At 40.8% G+C, this 26598-nt stretch overlaps 2 protein-coding genes across 2 annotated transcripts; one reads left to right on the top strand and one right to left on the bottom strand.

Annotated features, from left to right (window-relative positions):
* The first annotated feature begins 72 nt into the window (after positions 1-72).
* Positions 73-4084, top strand: LOC144531702 (peptidyl-prolyl cis-trans isomerase-like). Its single transcript, XM_078271960.1, has 5 exons — positions 73-213; positions 452-482; positions 1911-1999; positions 2076-2248; positions 3791-4084. Exons 1-5 carry the CDS (start codon positions 145-147, stop codon positions 3930-3932), a joined length of 504 nt encoding a protein of 167 aa, XP_078128086.1. The 5' UTR covers positions 73-144; the 3' UTR covers positions 3933-4084.
* A 14141-nt stretch (positions 4085-18225) lies between these two features.
* Positions 18226-21892, bottom strand: dusp26 (dual specificity phosphatase 26). Its single transcript, XM_078271731.1, has 3 exons — positions 21714-21892; positions 20684-20895; positions 18226-18437 (listed from the first exon to the last, which is right to left on the bottom strand). Exons 1-3 carry the CDS (start codon positions 21890-21892, stop codon positions 18226-18228), a joined length of 603 nt encoding a protein of 200 aa, XP_078127857.1.
* Between the last annotated feature and the right edge of the window lie 4706 nt (positions 21893-26598).

Below are 26598 nucleotides of genomic sequence, written 5' to 3'. Positions count from 1 at the left end.
ACCTTGGTTGTGATTGGCTGTCGGCTGCCTCTGCGTCACCGGTGCATCGACTCACATAAATACAGGAGTGTAACCTGTCTGACACGCTGTAGTGTCCGTACAAGTGTATTTTTCCCATCCTAACCCACAAGCTCGTTGAGAAACATGGCAAAACCCAGAGTTTTCTTCGACATCACTATTAATGGAGCTAAGACTGGCAGGATTGTAATGGAGGTAAGAAAAACAAGCATCACTTAACCTGTGTGTATTTCAACTATGGTTTAAAACCGTTGGCTTAAATGTGTTTTACATTGTGTGTGTGTGTGTGTGTGTGTGTGTGTGTGTGTGTGTGTGTGTGTGTGTGTGTGTGTGTGTGTGTGTGTGTGTGTGTGTGTGTGTGTGTGTGTGTGTGTGTGTGTGTGTGTGTGTGTGTGTGTGTGTGTGTGTGTGTGTGTGTGTGTGTGTTTTGCAGCTCCGGGCTGATGTGGTCCCAAAGACTGCAGGTAAGTTTTAGCTTTTTTTAAAGTTGATTGCATGCAGCAGTAACCACAGAGCTGCTCTGGCTTTTTCCACACACACCTGAAAGGGATTTGTGATTGGCTATCAATCCTCACCTGAGCGTCTCGATTTAAAATGGGGGGGGCCGAGGCTGTGGGTGACTCAGATTGCGAGAGTCTGAATAACAAGTGGCAGAGCCAAAAGAAAAGTGTGTAAACAGTGAGGAGTGCCACGGTATCACTGCTATGATTAATGAGTGGGGAGAAGATTAAAAATAACTTTTCTTAGCATTAAATGTCCTGGTGTTGGTCATTTCCACCTGGTGGATGACAGCGATTTTATAAATACACAACCTTCATGTAACTCCCAACATGAAAACCTGCAAGATACATTACTGCTGACTGAGATATTTGGTCTCCCAGACCAGTCTTGTTTTAGGTTGTGTGTAAATGGCTCAAATGCATCACTCTGTTTCTGCGGTTTTAATTGTCATATTCTCTGAAGTTAGGACTACAAACAGGGTTTCCGAGGGGTCTTAAAAAGTCTTAAATTCGTAGAAGTATTGTGTTCTAGGTCTTAAATAATTTCAGACGGGTCTTCATTTTCCTACATCCATGCAACGCCTCTAATGCTCTGTTGTAGTTCTTTCTTTCACTAGTCCAAATATAAATGTTGCTGCATTACGACTACAAATGAGACCAACATGCAACTTGTATCGCAGCCAATCAGCTTTTGTGTTATTGGCGCGCGTCTCTTTGGGATTGTCCCACAGACATAAAACAGATTTTTATTCTCAGCTTTGTGGAAGTAAAAGTTCAGAGATATTTGGCTTAAAAAAAACTGAATGTAGGGCTCAGTTGATGTAGTGCTAAAGGTCTTTAATGTCATTCATAATGGTCTTAAAACGTCTTCCATTTGACTTGGTGAAACTTGCAGAAACTCTGTACAAAGAGACCCAAAACTACAACAAAGAGACTCCGAACGACTTCAGAGATTCAAATGACCACAAAGAGGCGCAAAAATGACCAAAAGGAGATTTACGAACAACCACAAAGATGCATACGACCACGGAGATGCTAAGCAAATGCAAAGAGACACAAAGTAGGCCTACTTCAAAAAGATGCAACCCACCATAAAGAGACGCTAAAGAACGTTGCCTCTGTAGTAAAGGGGGGGCGGGGGGGTTTACGTGTGAGACCCAACAATTTCCCCCAAGAGCATGCATTGGGGGGGCGTTGTCTCATATCAGCAGCATCACTCCACTGAGAATGTAAAACAGTATCACAGGTAGACCTAGATGGAAAATATTGATGCAAAAGATAATAAAGTACTCAACAGCCTGACTAGTGACCTCAGGTGGTTTGAGTTTGATAAATAGTGCTTGTGATGTGAATTTTCTGCATTTAATGAAGTGCCGTCTCTTTATTTCACAGACAATTTCCGTGCTTTGTGCACCGGGGAGAAGGGTTTTGGCTACAAGGGCTCCACGTTCCATCGTATCATCCCTAAATTCATGTGCCAGGTACAGTGAAGACAAGGAACTAGATCTTTGTAATGGCTGTGGCCACCAATACCGAGTTAACCTTTCCTTTTTTCAGGGCGGGGACTTCACCAATCACAATGGAACTGGAGGCAAATCCATCTACGGGGAGAAGTTTGCTGATGAGAACTTCCAGCTGAAGCACACAGGCCCGGGCATCCTGTCCATGGCTAATGCCGGGGCCAACACCAACGGATCCCAGTTCTTCCTCTGCACAGAAAAAACTAGCTGGTGAGCTCCACTTTAACCCCTGTGCTGCTGCTTTCAGGTTTAATCAACATGGAGCTGCAAAGATTAATCGATTCAGTTATAGGGTTGGGCATCGTTTGGATTTTAACGGTTCTGATTCTTTGAGGGTGGAGATGAAACGGGTCAAATGCTTATTTTCACAAATAAGGGGAAAGTTTTACTTTGATTCAATGGTGGTTTGCAGTTTTACAGCTTCAACGTAAAATAAAGCCACACTAGAGCGCTGCTTACTGAGCTCCAAGGCTGCAGCACAACAAGCGCCTGGTCGCTACGGAAACCAAAAACTTGCGCATGTTAAATTGGGAAGCGATGATCAGATTTGAAACCAGAGCCTCCAAACGATTCCAATAAAGAAACGATTCCACTGGAATCGTAATTTTTGAAACGACTCCAAGTAGGAATCGGTTCTCGATGCCCAACCCTACGCAGTTATTAAATTGAGGAATGACACGCAGCAAAGGGCCACAGGTCGGAGTCGAACCCGCGGCCACTGCGTCAAGGAGTAAACCTCTATATATGTGCGCCTGCTCTACCAACTGAGCTCACCCGGCCACAATATCCCACATGTCTTAATCGGTAAATGCGATATTCGGAAAAAGGCCTCATTCAGAAAATACAACCGGAATATAACATGACCTGAATCAAATTCATGATGTCATATCCGGAGTAATAGTGGAATATTAGGGCTCCTGCACACTGCCTGCGTGGCGTGAGCGTGGCGTTTCTGTTGCGCGTCAGTTGCGTGGCGTTTTCTATGTCTTTGCATACGATAGAAACGTGTCTGACGCGGCTGGATCACCCTTGTTCGACATATGGGGAGAGAGTTGTGGAAATTTACTGCACTCAAGCAGTAGTATACTTCATGTTAAACATAAATATATATACTGATTTGATAACGGCAAAGAGAACGTCGGCAGTATTGACGGCAAAATAGCCTACAGAATATTTCCTTCTGCATTGACCGGTGCAATATTTGAAAATTGATCATTATTTAAAATTTTTTTTAATTACATTTATATCTGCATTTATGTCAAAACAATAGACTTTCAAACATGTCATTTATTAAATGTATTTGTGTCAAAATGACAACATCTTTTTGTATTCCATTTTGCCTGGAAACGCTTCCAACACGCTTGCGTATCGTGTGAAAAATAGGTTCTATTTCTATCATGCACGCGTTTTCGGCTCGAGCCGCGCCTGAGACGTGCGTGTCACGCAGGCAAGTGTGTAAGCTCTAACCTGTTAACATGGGAGCAGAAATATATAAACGCTCACGCTCACGCCACGCTCACGCCACGCAGCTGACACGCTCACGCCACGCAGGCAGTGTGCAGGAGCCCTTAGTGTGCATGTAAACATACTCACGGATCCACATTTTTCACCATTTTCTAACATTTAATAGACCAAACAACTAATCGATTACCGAGAAAATAATGTACAATGAAAATAACAGTTAGCTGCAGCCCTAAATCAACAGTCTTGAGGCGTTCGTCTGGCGTACTAATCGGCCTCTCTCCCCTCCAGGCTGGACGGGAAGCACGTGGTGTTCGGCTGTGTTGTGGAGGGCATTGACGTTGTCAAGAAAATGGAGTCGTACGGCACAGCAAGCGGCACTCCGAAAGACAAAGCCAAGGTTGTCATCGCCAACTGTGGCGAACTAAAATAGTTTGGGCTTGTTCTCCCTTAAGATTCATTCTTTATTATCCACATTTGTTCGTGTACCATTTTTGTACCTTCTGATCTGTTCTGAGGACATTTGTTAACAGAATCTGAATAAAATGTTGCTGATGGTGTAAATAAAGCAACTTGAAAAGCTAACTTTGTATGTGCTGTCATTCAACATGCTCGCTTTGTTAAAACATTTGACCACCAGAGGTCATCATAAGCATCAACTCAACTCAGGGTAATATATGGAGTAATACATGTAGTACAGTGAAATGTTCCCTGTCAGTGTTTTCCTCTTCTATCTGATGTTTCTGGATTAATATTCCCGCTGCATTGTTTGTTGTATTTTACTGCTGTAGATGTTTAATGTTGTGCTCATTTTAACTCCTTTTTTTTATATACTATTGGGTAGTTTAATCTACAGCAATGCATCATGGTCTATAAGTTCATGTTTGTAGCGTCGTCCTGTGAGAACCACCTAGGGCTGCAACTAGCGATTATGTTCATAGTTTTCATTGGTCTCTGAAATGTCAAAATATGGATCAAAAGACTTTTACTAAAGCCCAAGATGATGTCCTCAAATGTCTTTTGTCCCCAACTCAAAGATATTCAGTTTCTAGTCTCAGAGGAGAGAAGAGACTAGGACAGGTTCACATTTAAGAAGCTGGAATCGGAGAAGTCGTACAACCAAAAGTGACTCCAACCGATGAATCGATTATCTAAATAGTTGGCGATTCATTTAATAACTGACAACTATCAATTTCTTTTCAGTTTTAGAACCACGTATCTCTAAGTTTTAAAACTTTGTGGTGTCAGAAAAACAGCCTTGTTTTCACCTTTTGTGACGATTACGGCTGCAACTAAAGGTTATAGTCGTCGACAAATTGTCAGAAATTTTCCATTCCAGTTTTTCTTTCGTCAGTTCAAAACCCAAATCTATTCAGTTTATTCTAATTTTCAAACCGAGAAGTAGAAAAATCTCCATATTTGAGAGAATGAAAACAGCATTTTCTGCCATTTTTGCATGAAAACTTACTTTAATGGTTAATGACCATTATCAAAAGGTTTCCATTTGTCGACTAATCATTGCAGCTTTGTGTATTTTCCAGCTGATCCCAGAGGATTTTTAAAGACTTTATTTAACTTAAGGAGAGTTTTCTCAACACGTAAAGGAAGACGTCATCCTTCAGTTTATCACAAACATTCAACATCAACACATCTGGAGATACGTGGTTTCCACTGGACAGGAAGGAGAGGAAAAACTGTCATCTGAAAAGTAACTAAAGCTGTCAGACAAATGTAGTGGAGTACAGAGTACAATATTTACCTCAGATGTGCAACGGCAGGTCCGTGGTCAGCCTACTGCAAGGTGGGGGGGACCTTCAAAAAGTGGACATTTTTTGCCGTTTTTCCCTCATTTTGTATATACATGAGGTTCAAATACTTTTGTTATGAGTGCATACAGTAAGTTGCATGAGTTGTTGATACATTAGATGTTAGAAATTCACTGAAGTGGCGCTTTTAACAAGATTAAGGCTTCAGTTTGGTTTAGATAGTTTTTATTTGGGGGGGGGGGGATTGGAATTATTGGTTATTTTAAAAGAAAGTTCTTTATGGACGGCTGTGGCTCCGGTGTAGAGCGGTCTCCTACCATTCAGAAGGCTGGTGGTTCGACTATCGGTAAGCAGGGTAAGGGGCCAGTGTGACTGAAAGATATTGATTGACAGCTGGGGCCCCCTAACACATTTTCATTACTCGCGACAATCCCATCAGTCCCACGTCCACTGTGACAGCCAGCGGCCAAGCGGGAGTGAGAACGGGTCAAATTAATTCCCTTGTTTTTGATATGAAAACGAGACACGTGTGTGACTCGAACATCTCACACTTACCAACAAAACGTACAGCGAAAGACCGTCCTGCCTACCTGTATACATTTTAACATCAATGTACGCTGTAACGTTTTTTTCACTCTAAAGTCACTGAAAGCCGCTGCTGTTTCAATCCTGGCGGCTCTGCAGCGGGTGGGGATGCTCCGTTCCCCCCGCGACTGACACACACACACACACACACACACACACACACACACGATGGATGCAGGAAAAACCACAGATGAGACAGGATGACCTAAATTGAGGACAGCTATGCTCGTTATCGTAAGTGCAAGTCCAATATGTACTTTATCAAACCGTATGAATGTGTGTCCCAGGATAGGAAATGAACTAACAATGTAAAGATCAACAAGCCACTGACAGTGACACATGGGTTCATATTTGATTCATTCAATGCATTATTATTTTTTGTCTTAAATCCACCAGCCATTCTCATATTATACCAACATTTGCAGCATCCTGAGCCTTTTTGGTAAGGTTCCTAGGAAATCTCAGCCCAGAGTAATTCATTAATAGTAATAATTCTTATTCTCCCCAAAACAAGTTTCCTTTTTATTTTTAAAGAACTATACAAAATATAGTATATATATTTTATATTTATAAAATGATTTATTATATATATTTTTGCAACTTTCACTGCCTCTCGCAACTTCATTGGTACTTCATAAGCCTCCACTGGGAAGCTAACGTTAGTTTACATAGCTAACGGCTAATGAAAACAGGATTTTCATCTGCACATGTGTTAACGTCTTGCGCACGCACAGAAGGAATCGTGCGGGCAGCACGGATCGTGTACCGACAGGTACAGTGCAACCACAGGAGAACGTTTCAGTTGGTTGGTTCAAACTAACCTTTAGAGAACCATAAGCTAAACGTTCTGTGTTAGTGGGGAAGTGACGTTGGTGTTCAGGCATTTGTTCGTCGCCATCTTCCGGTCAAATGAAGAAAATCAGGGAGTAAGTAAACATTTCACTACATGGTCCATTCAGCAGTAAAAAAAAAAAAAAAAAAAGTATGTAGACTAAGCTACAAATTATTATTATTATTATTATTATTATATAATAAATATTTATTTTATTATTTATTATGTTGTTTTGTATAAGTAAGAGTCACAACAACATTTCTTAGGGATTATTAGAATTAGGATAGACTAAGTGAAGAGAGTATTTTGCATATCGGCAATTGCACATAGGCCTATTCTCTATCATGGCAGACAATATCAGGAAGATAGTTGTCGCAGTGTGGATGATTTGGATCAAGAAGATGGGAACTGGCAGATAAGGAGGATAAATAAAGCAAAGCGGATTAGAGGAATGAAAGAGAGTGAGGAGAAATGGAATGTTGTTGTGACGTTTGAAGAACCAGGAGGAGTGAAGAGTTTGAGTGAAATAATTAAGAATCAGGTTAAATATGCTAGGATTCTAAATGATGGCAATTTATTGATTGGATGTAACTCTGAAGAGCAGATTGGAAGAGCTTTAACCCTTGTCTTCTGGTCGACCATGCACTTGTTGTACTTCTGGGTCAAAATTAACACTTTTTTCTTTAACGTTTTTGTCACTTATTTCATCACTTTTTTCAATGTTTTTGTCACTTTTTTCCACGTTTTCGATGCTATTTTTCACTAACACCAACTTATTACCAATATTTTTACACGCATTTTTGGAATTCATGGTCAATAAATCTAATTTATAGGAGATTACACCTCATTTTGAAATGATGAATGATTTTGACAAATGGAAAAGGAACGTATGTTGATGGAGAATCACAGACGTGTGGATGTCAAAGTTTAAGTAATTTGGTTAAAAAGAAACCCATATTTCTGATATAAAAGTTTTAAGAACGGGTCAAATTTGACCCGAGGACAACGTGAGGGTTAAGCGTGCAAGCTGTTGGGAGAACAGTGGTGGTAAAGGTGATGAAAGTGGGTGAACAAGGAAGTAAAGGATTTGTTTTCAGAAAGGCTCAGGTCCGATCACCTTCTAGCTGTGAGCTCACGCTAAGGGTGCAAGATATATCGACTCAATGTCGTTATCGCAATATATCGAAAGCGACGCAATAATATGCAATATTTTGTTTATTTTGTGGAGCGCTGCGTCCCGTCCGTTGGCTGTGCGGCTTAGTTGTGTTTGATTTAGAGCTTGAAACGCTGTAACGATCATGTTTCATTGGCCAGTTACCGTGCCACTTGAACATGTTAGTGCACGTCAGCGCACGGGTCCACTACGAGACAAACCCTACGGAGCGTACCACGTGTGTGCATATTTCTACAGAGTGACAGCGTGAGTGAAGAAATAGATAGAGACAACTGAACAGAACGAATCAGAGAAGAGAAAGAAAAGTTGTGTCCTGTTCTCTTTATTTATATATTTTATACTGTCCAACCAGTAGAACATGTCCTGCTCTCTTTATTTATATATATTATACTGTCCACCCAGTAAAACATGTCCTGTTCTCTTTATTTATATATATTATACTGTCCAACCAGTAGAACATGTCCTGTTCTCTTTATTTATATATTATATACTGTCCAACCAGTAGAACATGTCCTGTTCTCTTTATTTATATATTTTATACTGTCCAACCAGTAGAACATGTCCTGCTCTCTTTATTTATATATATTATACTGTCCACCCAGTAAAACATGTCCTGTTCTCTTTATTTATATATATTATACTGTCCAACCAGTAGAACATGTCCTGTTCTCTTTATTTATATATTATATACTGTCCAACCAGTAGAACATGTCCTGTTCTCTTTATTTATATATGTTATACTGTCCAACCAGTAGAACATGTCCTGTTCTCTTTATTTATATATTTTATACTGTCCAACCAGTAGAACATGTCCTGCTCTCTTTATTTATATATTTTATACTGTCCACCCAGTAGAACATGTCCTGTTCTCTTTATTTATATATTATATACTGTCCAACCAGTAGAACATGTCCTGTTCTCTTTATTTATATATTATATACTGTCCAACCAGTAGTACATGTCCTGTTCTCTTTATTTATATATTATATACTGTCCACCCAGTAGAACATGTCCTGTTCTCTTTATTTATATATTATATACTGTCCACCCAGTAGAACATGTCCTGTTCTCTTTATTTATATATTTTATGCTGTCCAACCAGTAGAACATGTCCTGTTCTCTTTATTTATATATTATATACTGTCCACCCAGTAGAACATGTCCTGTTCTCTTTATTTATATATTTTATGCTGTCCAACCAGTAGAACATGTCCTGTTCTCTTTATTTATATATATTATACTGTCCTTATTTATTTATTCATGTTGTACCAGTCCCATATGACTGTCAGTTGAAATAAACCTTGTGTTGTAAGAAAACTTATTTAATGTGTTATGAATCTATTTTGATGCGTTTTCCTGTAACTTTTGTAATTTTATGTTGTTTATGTTTAAAAATATCGAAATTAATATCGATATCGCAATATCACATTTTGTCAATATCGTGCAACCCTAGCTCACGCTGTTGACCACTGAGGTGGCCCTGAGAGCTCGGGTCCTGCCCCCCATCCAGGTGGCCTCTATGTGCCTTTAAGGACAGGGGCCGGTGGAGGAGACGGTAACCTGGATGTGAGGCAGGACTTGTTTTTTAATATTTAGTGAATGTGGGAGAAACACTCGGAGCGCCTGGAGAAAACCCTAACGCAGCAGACACACCACGTTTCACTTAAATACAACCAAACCTGGTTCTACATCCGCAGATGTAAAATGCTGTTTTCGCCTACGGCCAACGTGGCATCATCATGACGCCACTTTCCTAAAGCCAAGTGGTGTGTTATCTGTACGCATTTTGAGCTATCAGCGTGTATGTCTACGCAGATGTGAGCATACACGTCGCACTTGGCTTGTTAACGCGAGAACGTGCCGTACTATCGCGAGAACGTCACACGCGCGTCGAAACAAAAAGGTTGGGTTTAGGAAAACAACATTGGGGAAGGCTTTAGTAAAACTAAAAAACGACAGTTGACAAACACCACACGGGGGACGTGATCCCCGCTCTCTCGGGTGAAAGTCCTGCGTTTTAAAAAGAACTCCTGAAACACCACCTGTTCACCACAGCCTACAACCTCCTTTAGCTTAGCCACAGTAATTGTGTAAAGTGTCCTTGGGTTTCATGAAAGGTGCTATATACTGTAAATACAAGTTGTTGTTGTTATTATTATTGTTATTATTATTTAGAACCACCCGAACCCCCTCCCCTGTCTACGGCCCTGTGTGGAAGCATAAATCTACCTCTTTTTAATACAAAATGCAGTACAACAGCTGTGAGAGAAGTTTTATTTTATTTCTGATTAATTACAGTTTGACTATTATTGCATGTCTCATAACATAGCCTTCTCACTTACAGTTTGGGCCCCAGAAAGTCGGCAAAAAAGTTCCTTAGCCATCATAGAAAGAAGAAACAAAAATGTTGAAAAAAGCAACAACAAAAAAGTGTGGAAAAAGCACTGAAATCGACAGAAAAAAGTAGCACAAACAATTAAAAAAGCGCCAAAAAACATTGGAATAAAGGGACACAACTTTCTGAAATGCGACAAAAACTCAGTATGCCAAAATATATTGTGAACCTAAATTGAAATGTGGGCCGGATCACAATCTGCGAGGGGTCGGATTTGCAGTACAAAATGCAGTACAACAGCTGTGAGAGAAGTTTTATTTTATTTCTGATTAAGTAGAGAATTTATCAAAACAAAGTTATCAATCAACGCTCAAGTGTTGTTACTCACAATAAAAACTGAAACAAAAGTCTGAAAACCAACTTGAAGTACACAGATTAAGGCATCAACATCAACTTTGCCAGTTTCTTCTTCAATGAACCTCAAAGAGAGTGATACAAAAATAAATTGAAAACAATTCCAAGTTTTCTTATAGAAAGTTCTCTGTAAGAAAACAAAGATATTACGAGAATATAAAACAGCAATTGAGACCAACGACCAATCACGGCACAGTAAAACCACAAATACAAAACATACAGATCCAATACAGCAAAGAGATCGTTACGGCAAGAGAGGCTCCGTCCAGAAAATATCCTTGAATATATAGTTCACTTGTGTTTTAACTGAGTGGAGAGCTTCTAAAAAAAAAGGCAGATTCCGCAGGACATCGTCGTATTTAACAGACAGTCGTAGCAAAGGAAGTCTCTGTTTTCTTGACACAAAATGTAACGAGAGAGAAGAGTTTTGACGGGTTGATTCTTGACTTCGGGAGTAACTTCATGCTGTCACACAATCAAACCAAATATTATACAAAATGTGGCAATTTCAAATATCCAGGATCTCATGGAAATATCTCTCCTGAGATGGGGATAAAGCCCTTGGGTCATCGATTGGTCCCCAAGTAGCCGGCTGTGATGCAAATGAGTATCGATTTAAAGTGCTCATATTATGCTTTTTTGGCTTTTTGCCTTTCATTTATCGTGTTATATATCTTTTTTGTGCACATTATAGGTTTACAAAGTGAAAAAGCCCAAAGTCCACCCCAAAGGGACTTACCATCTCCAACAGAAAACACTGTTCACAAACTGCTCCAAACAGCTCTATTGTAGTCCAGCCTTTACTTCAGAGACAAACGTGGTCACTTTGGAACACACGTTATAATGCTCACCTAGCTGCTAGCGTAGCACGTCCTCATACTCTGCTTCTGACTGGCTAGTAGTCCTTACCTAGGTACTGTCAGGGCACGCCCTCATACTCTGCTTCTGACTGGCTAGTAGTCCTTACCTAGGTACTGTCAGAGCACGTCCTCATACTCTGCTTCTGACTGGCTAGTAGTCCTTACCTAGGTACTGTCAGGGCACGCCCTCATACTCTGCTTCTGACTGGCTAGTAGTCCTTACCTAGGTACTGTCAGGGCACGCCCTCATACTCTGCTTCTGACTGGCTAGTAGTCCTTACCTAGGTACTGTCAGGGCACGCCCTCATACTCTGCTTCTGACTGGCTAGTAGTCCTTACCTAGGTACTGTCAGGGCACGCCCTCATACTCTGCTTCTGACTGGCTAGTAGTCCTTACCTAGGTACTGTCAGGGACACGCCCTCATACTCTGCTTCTGACTGGCTAGTAGTCCTTACCTAGGTACTGTCAGGGCACGCCCTCATACTCTGCTTCTGACTGGCTAGTAGTCCTTACCTAGGTACTGTCAGAGCACGTCCTCATACTCTGCTTCTGACTGGCTAGTAGTCCTTACCTAGGTACTGTCAGGGCACGCCCTCATACTCTGCTTCTGACTGGCTAGTAGTCCTTACCTAGCTACTGAGCATGTGTGACTCCCAACAAAGATGTTACAGAAGTGAGATGTCTCACTCTGTAGCTAAAACAGAGAGCTCAATACACAGGGTGAAAAGAGGAGCTGCAGCAATGTGCAGTACAACAAAAATATGGTGTTTTTTGAAAATTAAACCATGTAGACCTATTCTGATATAACCTCTAAATACAATTATGAACCTGAAAACGAGCATAATATGAGCACTTTAACACACAATGCAAACAAATTGTTCCTTAAACTCATTATAGGGATTCCCAAGGCAAGGAATAATTTTGACATAACTCATAACATAACTGCAGGAAAACTGCAGCAGAAAAGCTCATTTCCACAAAATATTTAACTAAAACTATACCTTTAAATCTCCACAGACTGTACAGAAACAATATTCAGCTTTTTATTTACACTTTTTTTTCTGCAAATGAGCTGAGAAAAGTTGCTCATCTCGTTTCCCCGTCTCCTGTACTTTATCATGGTGTTAAAAACAGCACAGACGAAGACCACGAGTCCCAAAAATAATATGTTTCATACTTGAGGTAATCATTAATAACACACAGGAGGGTATTTGAAAAAAACGGTATGAGTTTCAGCATTGGATCTTCTGTTGTTTTTCATTAGCACGAGAACACAAGCCTCACTTAACACCAAGACAAAAGAGCGGACTTTGCAAGACTCGCGTACAGCGCTGAATACGGTGCACTCTTCCTGACATCCAGGCAGTTGTTAGCTTTTGCGATGGCACATTTGTGGTATTGTCTCCCAGTGCACGTCTTCTCTAAATACTTCTTGTGCTGGCATGATGCTGTCAATGATCCCTTAGAGTCCCATTCGGGACAGCTAACAGTCACTGTAAAGGTGGAGAGATACACCAGACTAGGAAGTGGTTTAATAGCCACGTCAGAGCGCTGTGTTGAGTCTGAAGCACCATTTGGACTGGATTTATTACTTACGTGAAGGTGTGGGGGGGGGGGGAGAGTGTAAACTGAAATTTGAATCAAACCTCAAGTGAACGGATTGCTCCTTTTTCTAATTTAAAGTCCAAAATGGGTCTCTAAAATGTTTCTTTGGGAAAAAGCTGCATGTCCTTTTTTATTATCCATGTTTTGTGAAGATGGAGTCGCAGCCTAATACCCCGTTTACACGTACATGGTTATTGAAGATAACTTAAAAATGATTCTCAGGGAAGTTCTGAAGTGTCTTTTTTTCTGTGATTTTCAAGCAGATTTGTGGACATTTAGTCGCAATGGACACCAGAAATTGTTATATCCACGGGAAGTGTAAGTCACCGTGAGTCTAATAATATGTGTTCCACGTCAATGTGTTTAGTTAGACTGAGTTATGACCCAGAGAAGGAGTGCGATGTTTGACCTCAATTCACCTCTTGCAGTATCTTTGCCTGGCTTTAAATGTCCCGATCTATTCCAGACATATTCTGTAGTTTCACGATGATTAAAAGGCCTCCGTAACAATGACTTAAACTACTGAGGTGCAAAGAAACTCCTGCACACTGTGTAACTTGCAAAAATACATTTAATAGCTAAATCTATTAGCTGAAATTTAGGGATACAGCGATTATCGGCCCGTTTTTTGGCAGTTTGCAGATATCTGTATCTGCGTTTTATTTGCCTGATAACCGATTAAATTAAAGGTGCAGTAGGTAAGACTTGTAAAACTACCTTTCTGTCATATTTGCTGAAACTGACCCTATGTTCCAGTAGAACTACATGAAGCAGGTCATTAAAAAAGAAATCCAGCTCCTCTGGCTCCACCTACAGCCTGTAGTGAGATTTGAAAAAAATCCACAGCTCCCTGTTCAGATGCACCAATCAGGGCCAGGGGGCGGTGTCTAACTGTTAAGATGCACCAATCAGGGCCATGGGGGGATGTCTAACTGTTCAGATGCACCAATCAGGGCCAGGGGGGGAGGTGTCTAACTGCGTGTCAATCACTGCTCATGTATGCACACACATTCATTCTCCCTTGTGGGGGGAGGGGCTTAGGAGACCGTTTTGGGCTTTAGCAGAAAGGGGGGAGGGACTGAGAAGTTGTCGATGTTCAAATTTTTTGCCTACGTCCTGGGTCTTCACAATCCTACCTACAGCACCTTTAATGAATTAAAACGTGTTCTACTTTGGCTCGGCTCCACCTCTGTGTCTGTCTCTCACAACTGAGTCTGACTTAATGTCCCGCCCACAACACTATCTGACTCTATTACTGGGTGTTACTTTTATATTAGAAAATTGCTTAAAGCATTTAAAAAAAGTTTTGTTTTGGAGTTTGTAACATTTTCACTGTAAATATCGGTTCAAAAAAATATGCTCGGCCTTGAAAAAACAGTTTAGGGGGATCCCTATTTGCAAGTTAAGCCAATGTGCGTAATGTCGATCCCGTCCAAATAGGCTCAAGTCTCTTCTCTGCCGGATGAATACATTGGATTGAAAACAATACATTGAATTGAACAAAAATGATCATATACTGTATGTTTCTATTTACAAACTCGTCACAGGTAACAACTGTGTACGGATTGTGACAACACTGTTAATACGATGAATAAACAGGCTACATATACCTGTGCTGGTTTAGACCTGGGCTACAACTAGTGTGTGAGTTGTTCAGAGCACTTAATGACACTTGCTGAATGTAAAAAAAAAAAATAAGTGGAGGGAAGACCCGCAAAGACTTGAACTATGGGGGAGAATCGCTGAGCAAGAGTCTTTGTTTCTGAGGGCTGACGTCACAGGTTTAACCCTCCGTTTGGATTACAAAAGACAGAATAGCAGCCCATGTGTGGACAGAGCCAGGTGTGGTTATTTCGGGGCCCTGCACAAAATAAAGCATGCGGCCCCTTGAATACTGACCCTGAGCTCCAGGCGGGCTGATAAGAAAAGGGCCAGAGGCAATACTGTTATCTCCATTTTAACTTTTAAGTTATTTATTTTAAGTTATTTGGTCTATTGTTGAATCCTGCACGCTGTCGATCACTTGTTCTCACCTTATTAATGACCTTTTGGTTCACGTTTATGTCATTAGGCAAATAAAACATAATGATCAGTGTTGTAATGTAACAAAGTACAAATATTCCCTGACTGTACTTCTTATACATTTCACGTATCTGAACTTTACTTCATTATTTATATTTGTGGAAACTTTCACTTTTACTCCAGTACATTTCCTAAATAAAATGTATACTTTTACTCCGACACATTTCCCATAAGCGTCGTTACTTGTTACTTGCAAGAAATGTCGTACGTTAGAGGGAAAGATCCTTCCGCACAAACATTTTTTTTTTTTTTATTTTGTTTCTGTTTTCTGTCTTTGAATTTTAAGTTTAAGAAGGTGTGGAAACCCTGACTATTATGCGTTAATTTTTCTTTTGATACTTAAGTATCGTACATATCAGATACTTCTAGAGACTTTCACTCAAGTAATCTTTAACTTCTACCAAAGTCATTTTCTGGTAATATACTTGTACTTCTTTCTATAAAATGATAGAGTTATAAGACGTATTTCTTTCTATAACTTTATACAAGATGGGTTTTGATCAAACTGGTTTTCATGCTTTCCATAAAAATGTTAGTATACCAAAGAAAGCGACTTAAGTTGCTTCAATATAAAAAAGCAACTTAATAATCACTTTTAGTTTCCTTGATAGAAACCCAACAAGGTTTATTCCTACCCTCTAAAATTTCCATCTTTGTACCTAAACGTAACGTCACGGTTTTAAACATGTCGTAAACGTAGTGAAACAGTCGCAGTTTGGTTAGTTTTAGGCACCAAAACTACTTTGTTAGGTTTAGAAAAAGATTGTTGTTTGGGTTCAAATCAGCACAGTTGTTACGTTACTACACTTCCATATGAAAGTTCATGACGTAATTTCATGATGGAGAACGTGACGTAGTTACGTTTGCTACGTAAAGTTATAATGACTCGTTTACCTTAATTTTCAAACGGGACATTAACACTGGTCTCCTGGGTCTTCTGGTTTTACTCCCGTCATAATTAATATGGCCACTAAAAATGGGTCATAATTGCTAATTGTACAAACGACCAACGTGGGTGTTTTTATCGGTTTATTTTGATAAATGTTATTATGTTATATGAAAAATGTAACTCCAAAAAAAAAAATTGTTTAATTTCTATCTTTACTATAAAGAGTTCTGTCTTTTACTGAATTATCTTTGTTGTTGATGATCAGTTCTGGCGTCATTTTAGGAGAATTATCTAAACCGTAAAAGGACACGTTTTAAGGTTTTCTTAGTGGATGAATCAAACTGAAACTTTCAAAGTGAGGGGGACTAAGATAGGATTTTAAAAAGTGAAACGGACACGTCCCCCTCACGGCGAGGATCGTAAATTTGACCTGTTAAAAGACGACCGAAACTTTGCAAATAAAGCGAGTTCAAGTGAACAAAAGTTTGCAGGTTTTTGGGTTCTTAAAAAAAGTGAAAAAAATCTACTATTGAGAATAGATTGATAGATATAATTCAGCTCATTTTAAGACCTTGGTGGAGTCGTTGACACCTTTCTAGAAATTTCCGGAAATGAGAACAAATGCGCCAGAGAATCTGTGACCTGTGAAGGATTCCTGCAGCGTATTAGCAACCCCGAGTTCTGTCAAGAGTCAAGATTTATATTTTGTACTCTTTTCAGTGGCAGTAAAACATCAGGTTCAAGTGGAATGCTCTGAAGTTTGATTAAAAAGTTGAAGGAAAGAGTGGATTTTCCTGTTGTATAATAAAACGAGGGGTTCCCAATCTGATCGCCTCCTCGTCACAGGTGGAATGTAATCAATAAAACTCATTGACTTAAATTAATTCTTCATTAATTGGCTGAGAGTTTCCTTCTGACATTAAATACATGTCACATTATAAAAGATGTTGGCTTCACTGGAGTTTTACCCTCCAGAGCTCATGTTGTTTTAGAGGCTCAGGCTACAGCTATACGACTAGGTTTTCATTTTTAAGCGTCGTTTTGAGACAAAAACAGAGTTTTAGCTCCAGTAGCAGAACTAATTTCCGTCCATATTAACACGTCTGACAACACATATCACATGACCGTTTAAGGCCCTGACACACCAACCCGATAATCGGCTGTCAGACAGTCTGGCGAGGTCGGTGACTCGAGTCTGTTCAGTGTGTTCCGTGCTGTCGTCCGTCGGAGGAGCCGTCTGCCTTCATTTTGGCCGACCTGACTTGTTGAATCGGAGGGTGGGCAGTCGGCCTCAATGACCAATCTGATTGGTGGAGAGCTAACCCGGAAATGACGAGTGGGATGAGCGATGAACGCCTCTCAAAATCTGACGAAAATCTTTCAAACTGACCTTTGTCGATCTGAAATGAAGACAGATTCAGCAACTGCACGGCCTATTTCTTATGATTTCTTAAAATGTTTTGAGAAACACGTTTCAGTGAACTATTTTCATAAATACTAGATTGTATTTCAAACGAGCTGCCGTTATGGTCGGCTGGAGAAGCCAGACCCACATGACGCGTTCGTCATTTCCGGTTTTCATTTTTGGGCCGACAACACAGGTTAGCGCCGCCTGCTGTTATGGAGATGCATGCGCTCAAGTCGGCGTCACTTCGGTGTGTTCTGAGGCACTTTTTGGACCAACGGGAGCCGAATAAACAGCCTGACTGCCTTTTCTGCTGACGGTCGGTCATCGGGTTGGTGTGTCAGGGCCTTTACACACACTGGGCATGCGCGGGTCTCCGTTTGTGTCCGTCCAGAAACCCCGGAGTTTTCAATCCAAATCGGGGGAAGCAATGTTTCCAAATGTCTCCGTTTGAGGTACTCGGAAAAGCCGAAATTGTGCGGACGGGAGACGTAAACATAGCAAAAGGTATTTGTTTTTAAACCAAAACGTAGCAGTGTAGATGTAGCCTCAAACGCAACAACAATATATAAATATATAACACATAAAAATTGAGTTTGAAGATATTATAATCAGATATCAGTCAAACCCTGCTCTCACCTTCTGTCACTAAGAGCCACGGCATCAGAAACCCACTAGCTGCTCCTGACTTGGTCCCATTATCTCCCCCAGTTTAACCAGTCCTCAGGTGTGTGTGTGTGTGTGTGTGTGTGTGTGTGTGTGTGTGTCGAGGGGGTTTTCAGCTGTGCGGCGACGTCTTACGGCTCTCTCTCAGGATGCCGTCCAAGCCGTTGAGCTGGCGGAGGAAACCCCGGTTGGGGATGACGCCCCGGTGGTCCTTCACCGTCTTGATGGCCTCAACCAGCGTCAGGTTCTGTCTGATCATCAGGTAGGCCAGCACCAGAGTGGCAGAGCGGCTCACTCCCACAGTGCAGTGGACCAGCACCTTACCTACACACACACACACACACACACACACACACACACACACACACACACACACTATGAGTATCACCATATAAATCAGTTTCTCAGTTTTTCACAAGTTTATATACATTTCTGTTATGCATATCATCTTTTGCCCTTAAGACTAAATATCTTTAAAGCTGCTATAGTCAAATATTGTTTTAAGCAATGTATTAAGTGAGTGAAAGCAATCTCTGGTAGTGATAAACCTCTGGAGAATTATCAGCTGGATATGCAGCTCCTCTTTGGCACAGTGAGTTTAGTTCTTTGTTTATCTGTCCGGCTTCAACTTTACTGTTCTGGTTCTCTCTCAGCGCTCTCATAGCGTCGCTTTCAGAGACAAAAAAATGTGAAAAGCCACTGAACACTACCTGTTCAGCAGCAAACAGCAGACAGACTCAGTTAGAGACTATCTGGTGAACATAGTGGAGCATTTAGCAGGTAACGAGACAGATATTATTGGACTGACATTCATCAGGTGGAACCCAAACACAAAGACTCCTAATGAATGTGTTACAAGACAACAGTTTGATAACAAGTTCAACATATCAACTTAAAAGACGCTGATATGTCAATGTTGAGTTCACAACTTGTTTTTGCAAGTTTTTTGCAATAACCGTGACGGCCGATGCCCTGCCAGATCTTGGCCCGGTCCCGCCCGTCTGCCTCGCCTCCTGGCCGACCTTCAGAGCGTTCCCTTCTAAGTCGCCCCAACTTCAGAGCGGTCCCTCTGATGTCGCCGACCTCCAGGTCGTTTTTTTAAGAATGGTGCTTTGCCCGTCTTCCCCCACCTCCTGGCTGCCGTGTGTATCACCGCCCTTCAGGTCGTTTTCTAGAGTGGCTCCGCCCGTCTGTCCGGCCAGCTGTTCGTCCTCCAGACCCTGCTCCTTCTCTGTCGCCAGCATCCAGGCTTTCAGGCCCAAACTGCTTCCCACATCTGCTCTGCCTCCCATACATCTGCTTAAAGCCCCCAGGCTCTGTTCTTCAGCTTTCCGGCCTCTTGCCCTTGTAGTTTTCGGTCATCGCTTTTGAGCTTCTGTTCTGTAGCGTCTGTCTTACCCTGGAAATCCAGAGTTCTCACGAGAGCACAATTTGAATTTGCTCAGCGAGTCACTCTGGCATTCAGTAATGATGCTCATTAACTATGCCCTTGTAGCCGAGCTGCACCAATCACATCGGTGTATCTGATATAGGCGGGCCAGAGGCCAGCTAAACAGATGACGACAGCGCTGTGACGTCAAAGTCATTAGTAAACATTGCAAGATGGCTATGGATGAACACCAGTTGTTTGAAACGGCTTTGGCCGCTACAATGAACGAGTTAGACTTGTATTTTTATCTAAAAGAGGAACAGAAGACGGCGCTCGAATCGTTCCTTTGCAAGAAGGACGTTTTTGCTGTTTTGCCGACCGGATACGGAAAGAGTTTAATCTACCAGTTAGCTCGGCTGGTAGCTAAGAGTTTAATCTACCAGTTAGCTCGGCTGGTAGCTAAGAGTTTAATCTACCAGTTAGCTCGGCTGGTAGCTAAGAGTTTAATCTACCAGTTAGCTCGGCTGGTAGCTAAGAGTTTAATCTACCAGTTAGCTCGGCTGGTAGCTGAGAGTTTAATCTACCAGTTAGCTCGGCTGGTAGCTAAGAGTTTAATCTACCAGTTAGCTCCGCTGATAGCTAAACGTACGGGGCTCTGGTTTCGTCACCGTGTATTGTTGTGATTGGTCGTGGTGTTATCCAATTGCGGGCAGTGAGATTTTCAAATACATGCTTGGTGCCGCCTCTCAAGTTGGGCCATTTTCATTACTCATTGCCAGACCCTTAACCTTTCGGATTTGGGTCTGGATTTCCAGGCTATGTCTGTCTGACCTACGGCTTAATCTGGACTGATGCCCAGGGTCCAAAATTAGCACCATCCACTAGCCAAAAAGCACCAGTTATCTATTGAGTGGCTGGTAAACTCTGCACATTCACTAGCCATTTGGCTGGTGGACAAAAAAGTAAATGTTGGACCCTGCTGATGCCCTTTTGTTTAAGAGACTCTAATAATGTTTAAGATAATGCGACACTAACTTGTGTCAAATGTTTACCTTTGCTTGTTCCCAGCCTGGCCTTCCTTTGGTTACCTGCCTGCCTATATAATCTATATTTCATCAATAACCCACAGAAATCGTCCTGCTGCCTCGACTCTCTTTCCCTTGTTGCTGCTCTCCCTCCCCGCGTCCTGACAGAGACTAACCTCCACTCGTGAGGGCTTTGTGGATGAACTCAGCAGCAGGATAGAAGTTGACGCTCATGTCGAAGGTGGGGGAGTCGTGAGCCTCGATGCCGTGATAGGTGATGTTCATGCCGAAGTAATACTCGGCTCCACTGCGCCACTTGCTCTGGGCACAGTTGAGGATGTGTGTAATGCCAAGTTTGGCGAGCTCACGCCGGTCTGATGCGATATCTCTGCAGAGAAAAGGAGATTTTTACAACCTAGTATCAGTCCGTCAGTCTGATTATATTTCAGTATGTACAGTATGATTTATATGTCGAAGTTAAACCTACTTAACTACGTAAAAGTGACATGAACAAAGGCAGCTGGAGCGTGCAGATAATTGACTGCCACAACTTCACATTAGGCAGTCTCCAGAAAAACGTGATTATTCGCATTGACGCATACGCATTTTTCTGGAAGGACTGATTAGGGCTGCACCCTCTTATTTCTTAATTTCTTTAGTTGATTTTGCTGTTAGTATAGTTTATTTATCTCTATGCTTTCTATTTTGTGTAATATTATTTTCTGTATGACCCTCTCTGTCTTTTTTTCAACCAATCAATCAAAATGCTTTTAAATGCTGAATGAGTTGTTTCCAAGAAACTTATGAACACATTTCTGGTAAACACAATATTTAAAGTGCTTCTTTTTCATGATTCTTTGTCGAGGAACTCAGTTTTACAGATGTAACTAATATTCAACAACAGTCAATAATACATTATTATATATTATTATAAATTAAGCCACCCTGCATGATGTAAAGTAGCTGTAATTAGCTCCACCTTTACCAGCTTCAACTCTGCATCAATAATAATAACATAATATGCTATATCATGGGTACTTTTACTATAAATAGGCTACTTTAAGTATACTTTGATTTAAAGTAGTATATGTACATTAACAATTTTGAATGCAGGACTTTTACTTCAGTAATGATTTGTGTGTGTGTGTGTGTGTGTGTGTGTGTGTGTGTGTGTATGCTGCTTTGTGCTTATTTTTGTAAACTTACTGATCTCCAATGTAGAGTCGTGGCCACACTTCGTCGGCATGGTTACAGGCAGTTTTGCCCGTGCACAGGAGTCTCTCCAGCTCGGACACGGTCAGGGTCGGGGACACGCGCTCCGAGTCTTTTCTGTTCGGCGACCTGGAGCTGCTCCGGGACCGGGAGAACCGGGACATGAACGCCATTTAATCTGAAAAAAAACCGAATGAAATGAGCGCTTTATTATCTCATGAAATAGGCTATTAAAGCGATGAATAAAGGCAAAAATGAATAAATAATTGGCCTACAGAAAACTAGAATGAAATAAAATCGAATAAAGGGAAATAATTACAGTCTTTATCATTTGAATATTATCATTTTAAGATTATATAACAAATATTAACCTGTAGCTTTATTTTTGTGACGGCTGGATGCCTTTCTAGGATTGAAACTACAAAAAAAAAGGTGAAATAAAACATGCAGGCCGAGTCTTTTCCCCCGTGGCTATTTTATTCACCTGTGTGTTGTGTTATTCGGTGTCTCAGCGGTGATACAGGGCGAGCTGCTCCGCGGCCATGTTGACTCATTTATTTACGATGGGATGATGATGGGGCTGCTGCTGAGCATCCACCACCTACACACATCTTCAGCTCCGACCGCCGCTCCCCTCAGCTCCGACCGCCGCTTCTCAGCACAATCTTCTCAACAAGTCCTCATTAAGGCTCATGTAGTAACTCCACAAAACATGGCGGCTCCCGCTTTAATACCACATCTATGCTGCTGTGCTCATCCCTTGCCGCTTCATGTGCGTTCTATGTTTTCAGTCTGCTGAAATTATCGCGGTCATTTCATTTTATATTTAATTGTTAATGAGGGTCTACGTGACGTTGGTGTTCAGGCATTTGTTCGTCGCCATCTTCCGGTCAAATGAAGAAAATCAGGGAGAAGTAAACATTTCACTACATGGTGCATTCAGCAGTAAAAAAAAAAAAAAGTATGTAGACTAAGCTACAAATTAAAATTATATATATATATAAACATTTTAAAATATATAGGCCTATATATATATATATATAATAAATATTTATTTATTTTATAATATTTATTTTATTATTTTATATATATATTATGAATAAAAATAGATAAAATAAAAAAAAACATATAACTAGTATGAAATAAATAAAAACTGTAATACGTGTAAGAAAGTTGTAGACTGTAATCGCAATTTTTGGTGTTGCCCCTAGCAACAGTGAGGTTTCAGTCACTGTTTTGTCGCCATCTTCTGGTCAAATGAGAGAAATCAGAGAGACGTAAACAAGAGGTGGAGGACAGACGTTAGATGAGGACGGTGGGTTGGAAGTCGGTCTACACGTGGTCAGCGTTTAGAGAACGTTTGTGTTGTTTTGTTTTGTTTTGTACACGTAAAAGTCACAACAAAATCTCTCAGGGATTGGGATAGACTAAGTGGAGAGAGTATTTTGCGAGAGTAACCTATCGGCCGACGGCCTGTATAGCTCCGGTATATGATAGCCTACAATTGCACGTATTCGCTATAATATGCTAGGATTCTAAATGATGGCAATTTATTGAAAGAGTTGCCTACAGAGCTGTACTTTGGATATATGAGAGACAGGGTAAGATAGTTCACTCATAAGCCAATAAGATGTTACAAGTGTCAGAAGTTTGCTCACGTAGCTACGTTGTGCAAAGGGACTAAAAGGTGTGCTAAATGTGGTGGGGAATGTGGAGAGGGGGTAAGACCCCGAGGTGGAAAGTAACGAAATACATTTACACATTGTGTGTGTGTGTGTGTGTGTGTGTCTCTGTCTGTGTGTGTGTGTGTGTGTGTGTGTGTGTGTGTGAGAGTGTGTGTTGTTTAATTCCTTTTAGTAACATTTAGACTGTGGTGGAATGTAACTAAGTACATTTACTCCAGTACTGTACTTGAGTCCAAATGTTGAGGTACTTGTACTTTACATGATTCTTTTCTTTTCAGGCCACTTTCTACTTCTACTCCGCTACATTACAGAGAGAAATATTGTACTTTTTACGCCACTATATTCATCTGACAGTTACTTTACACATTAAGATTACTGCACACGAAACACATGTAGTTTATATATAAATCTGATGTTTCATTCTAAAGTAAACTAGCCAACAATATAACGACTACTAGTCCAGCTGAAATGATTAGACCATTAATCACACAACTGTTTTGGATCCTCTACCCTTTCTACAATGGTTTAATACTTTAACTACATTTTCCTGATGATACTTACACACTTTTACGTAGGCCTTATTCCTCAGAATGTGTTCGTTCTTCCCCTTGCTGACAGTAGTTTGGTTAACATGCCTTTTAAAGGACAATTCCGACGCAAAATGTACCTAGGGGTTAATATCATATGTGCCCCGGGTCGACTGTTCTCTGGGATATGTTTTCATGCTAATCGAATGCGTCTCTGACTGAACTCATCGTCTCTGATTGATCCTTGTGTATGGTGAACGTAAGTCCAATAAAAGAAGGCGCGGGAAATAAATAACAGGAGTCAGATTAGTTCGGCCTCAGGGCCTTTTTGGACAATTCCCACTACACTACAAAAACTTATTTTTTCACTGAAGATATTGCCATAGGTCCCCGGGAAGCTGACTATTGGAGTCGGCTTTGTGAAATATTTTTCATTAATCTAATTTCAATACTTCTTATACGTCGAGACGAGGTATCATATGACTGGACGTTACCGGAGGATCCCGGGTGGATTCTGCAGCGACCCCTTTAAGGACATTAAAGACCTCTTTTTTTTTTAACCTTAATGAACGGATAATACACAGAGCAAGTTAGAATAGAATAGAATGCCATTTATTGTCATTATTCACATGTACAACGAGATTAAAAGCAACTCCTTTCTAGTGTCAACAATGTAATAAAATAAGTACTGCAAAAAAAAAAAAGGGGGGGAGGGGGGGAGTAAGAGGTAAGGTGCACAGTTCTGAGACGCTATATACATATATACACAGTGTGATATACAGTGTGAAGTAATGATATTGCACAGTAATGAAATTGCACAGAATTTCAATATTAACAAAAGTATTAAATATCAATATTGCACAGTATGTGGGTAGAAGAAAGTCCAGGGGTTGGGGGTAAGACTGTGAGGTCAGTGCATGTGTGAGTTCAGAGTGGTTATGGCTTTTGGAAAGAAACTGTTCTTGAATCTGGTAGTCCTTGTTCTGATGCACCTGTAGCGCCTCCCTGAGGACAACAGGTCAAACAGATCAAAGCCAGGGTGGGAGCTGTCCTTGGTGCTGTTTTCAGCTCCGCTGAGGCAACGGGAGGTGTAGATGTCTGTAAGGGAGGGGAGAGGGCAGCCAACGATCTTCCGTGCTACCTTTCTACTCTCTGAAGCCTCTCCCTGTCTGCCACGGTGCAGTTGCCGTGCCATACTGCGATACAGTACGTTAGCAGGCTCTCGATGGACGAGCGGTAAAAGGTCAGCGGCAGGTCGGAGTCCAGGTTGTGCTTCCTGAGGACCCTCAGTTATTCAGAAACGAGAGTCCAGGACAAACTGTGCCCAGCTTGAACAGCTGTGAGCTATTCGTGAGTTATTTTTTAATCTCAACATCTTTATATTTGGGTGCAAATCAGGCTAAGCTATTGGTTTATTTACAGATAAGGTAATGCAGTTGCTGTTATTTTTTACATTGGTTTTGAATGCAGTTACAGGAACTTATTATAACGTAACATAGGCCTGATTAGTGGGTCAGAACGAATTACATATCTAAAGGGTAGTTACACTTACTGAATGACCTACCAAGATTCTAGACTGATTCGTTCTTACTTTACAGTTACAGTTTTTGCTTATTGCTTGCACACTTTTTGCAGAATTTGGCTCATTATGTCAAAACTCTACACACAAGCCAGTCAGACATAGCACTAAGATTAACAACTCACATCTATGACAAAATGAAACACTGCAGTCAAAACTTAACACTCCTATCTAAAAATGAAATTCTTGCAACAAAACCATACACACAAGCACCATTTGAATTCCTCTTTCATATCACCAGCAACACACTGACGGGCTTTATAGAAAACACTGCAGTCTTTGCGTTTTCTATTTTCATTGTCATTTTCTCAGACTCAGTCTTCTGTAAAACTCAAAAGTAGAATTTCTGCAGTAATCAAACAAGAGTTTATACAAAGAACAAACATTCTTACAGAAATAAATACAAATAGAAGCACAAATCATCAAATATAGCAACAAAACAAAAGTAAAAAAACAAAACAATTACTGGATAAATTGCTATTGTGAAGAAAAAAAAAACATATACTTGTTGTGTGTGTGTGTGTGTGTGTGTGTGTGTGTGTGTGTGTGTGTGTGTGGTGAGGGGCTGGGGGGCTTATGGATCCCGCCTTCTGTTCGGATCTGGCCACAAGACCTCGTCAACATCACAGGCGATATCTCTTCCACGTCCGACTCCTCTCTCTCTCTCTTTGTCCTCCTCTTACTCTGACTCTCTTTGCCTCCATGCTTGCAAAGTTCTCAAAATGGCTTACCTGAGGCCTATTTGTAGTGCTAAGGCTCGGACCAAATTGGTGTTCTGTAGTGTCTGAAGTGTTTTCAGGTGTGTATGTAAGTGCCTACAATTGCCAGATGAGTTTTGATATTATATATTTGCTGTTAGAGCTGTAAATATGCAACTCCGAATGAAATTCTGCTGATTCTGTTAAATATATGAATACCAGCCAATGAAAAAATCATGTTACATTTAAGTTTCACACACCAGTTTCAACATATAAAAACTACATTTCCAGATTTCTCAATGTCAGTGTGCACCATTCCACGAAAATGAGTGTGAATGCTAAATAGCTCAATTGCTAATGCTAAACTGGATTAATAGCTTAAATTTGTAA

Source organism: Sander vitreus, chromosome 16 (genome assembly GCF_031162955.1).
Source record: "Sander vitreus isolate 19-12246 chromosome 16, sanVit1, whole genome shotgun sequence".
In the NCBI taxonomy this organism is placed as follows: domain Eukaryota; kingdom Metazoa; phylum Chordata; class Actinopteri; order Perciformes; family Percidae; genus Sander; species Sander vitreus.
Note: the sequence above shows the minus strand (reverse complement) of the source record. Positions and strands in the feature narration are given on the sequence as shown.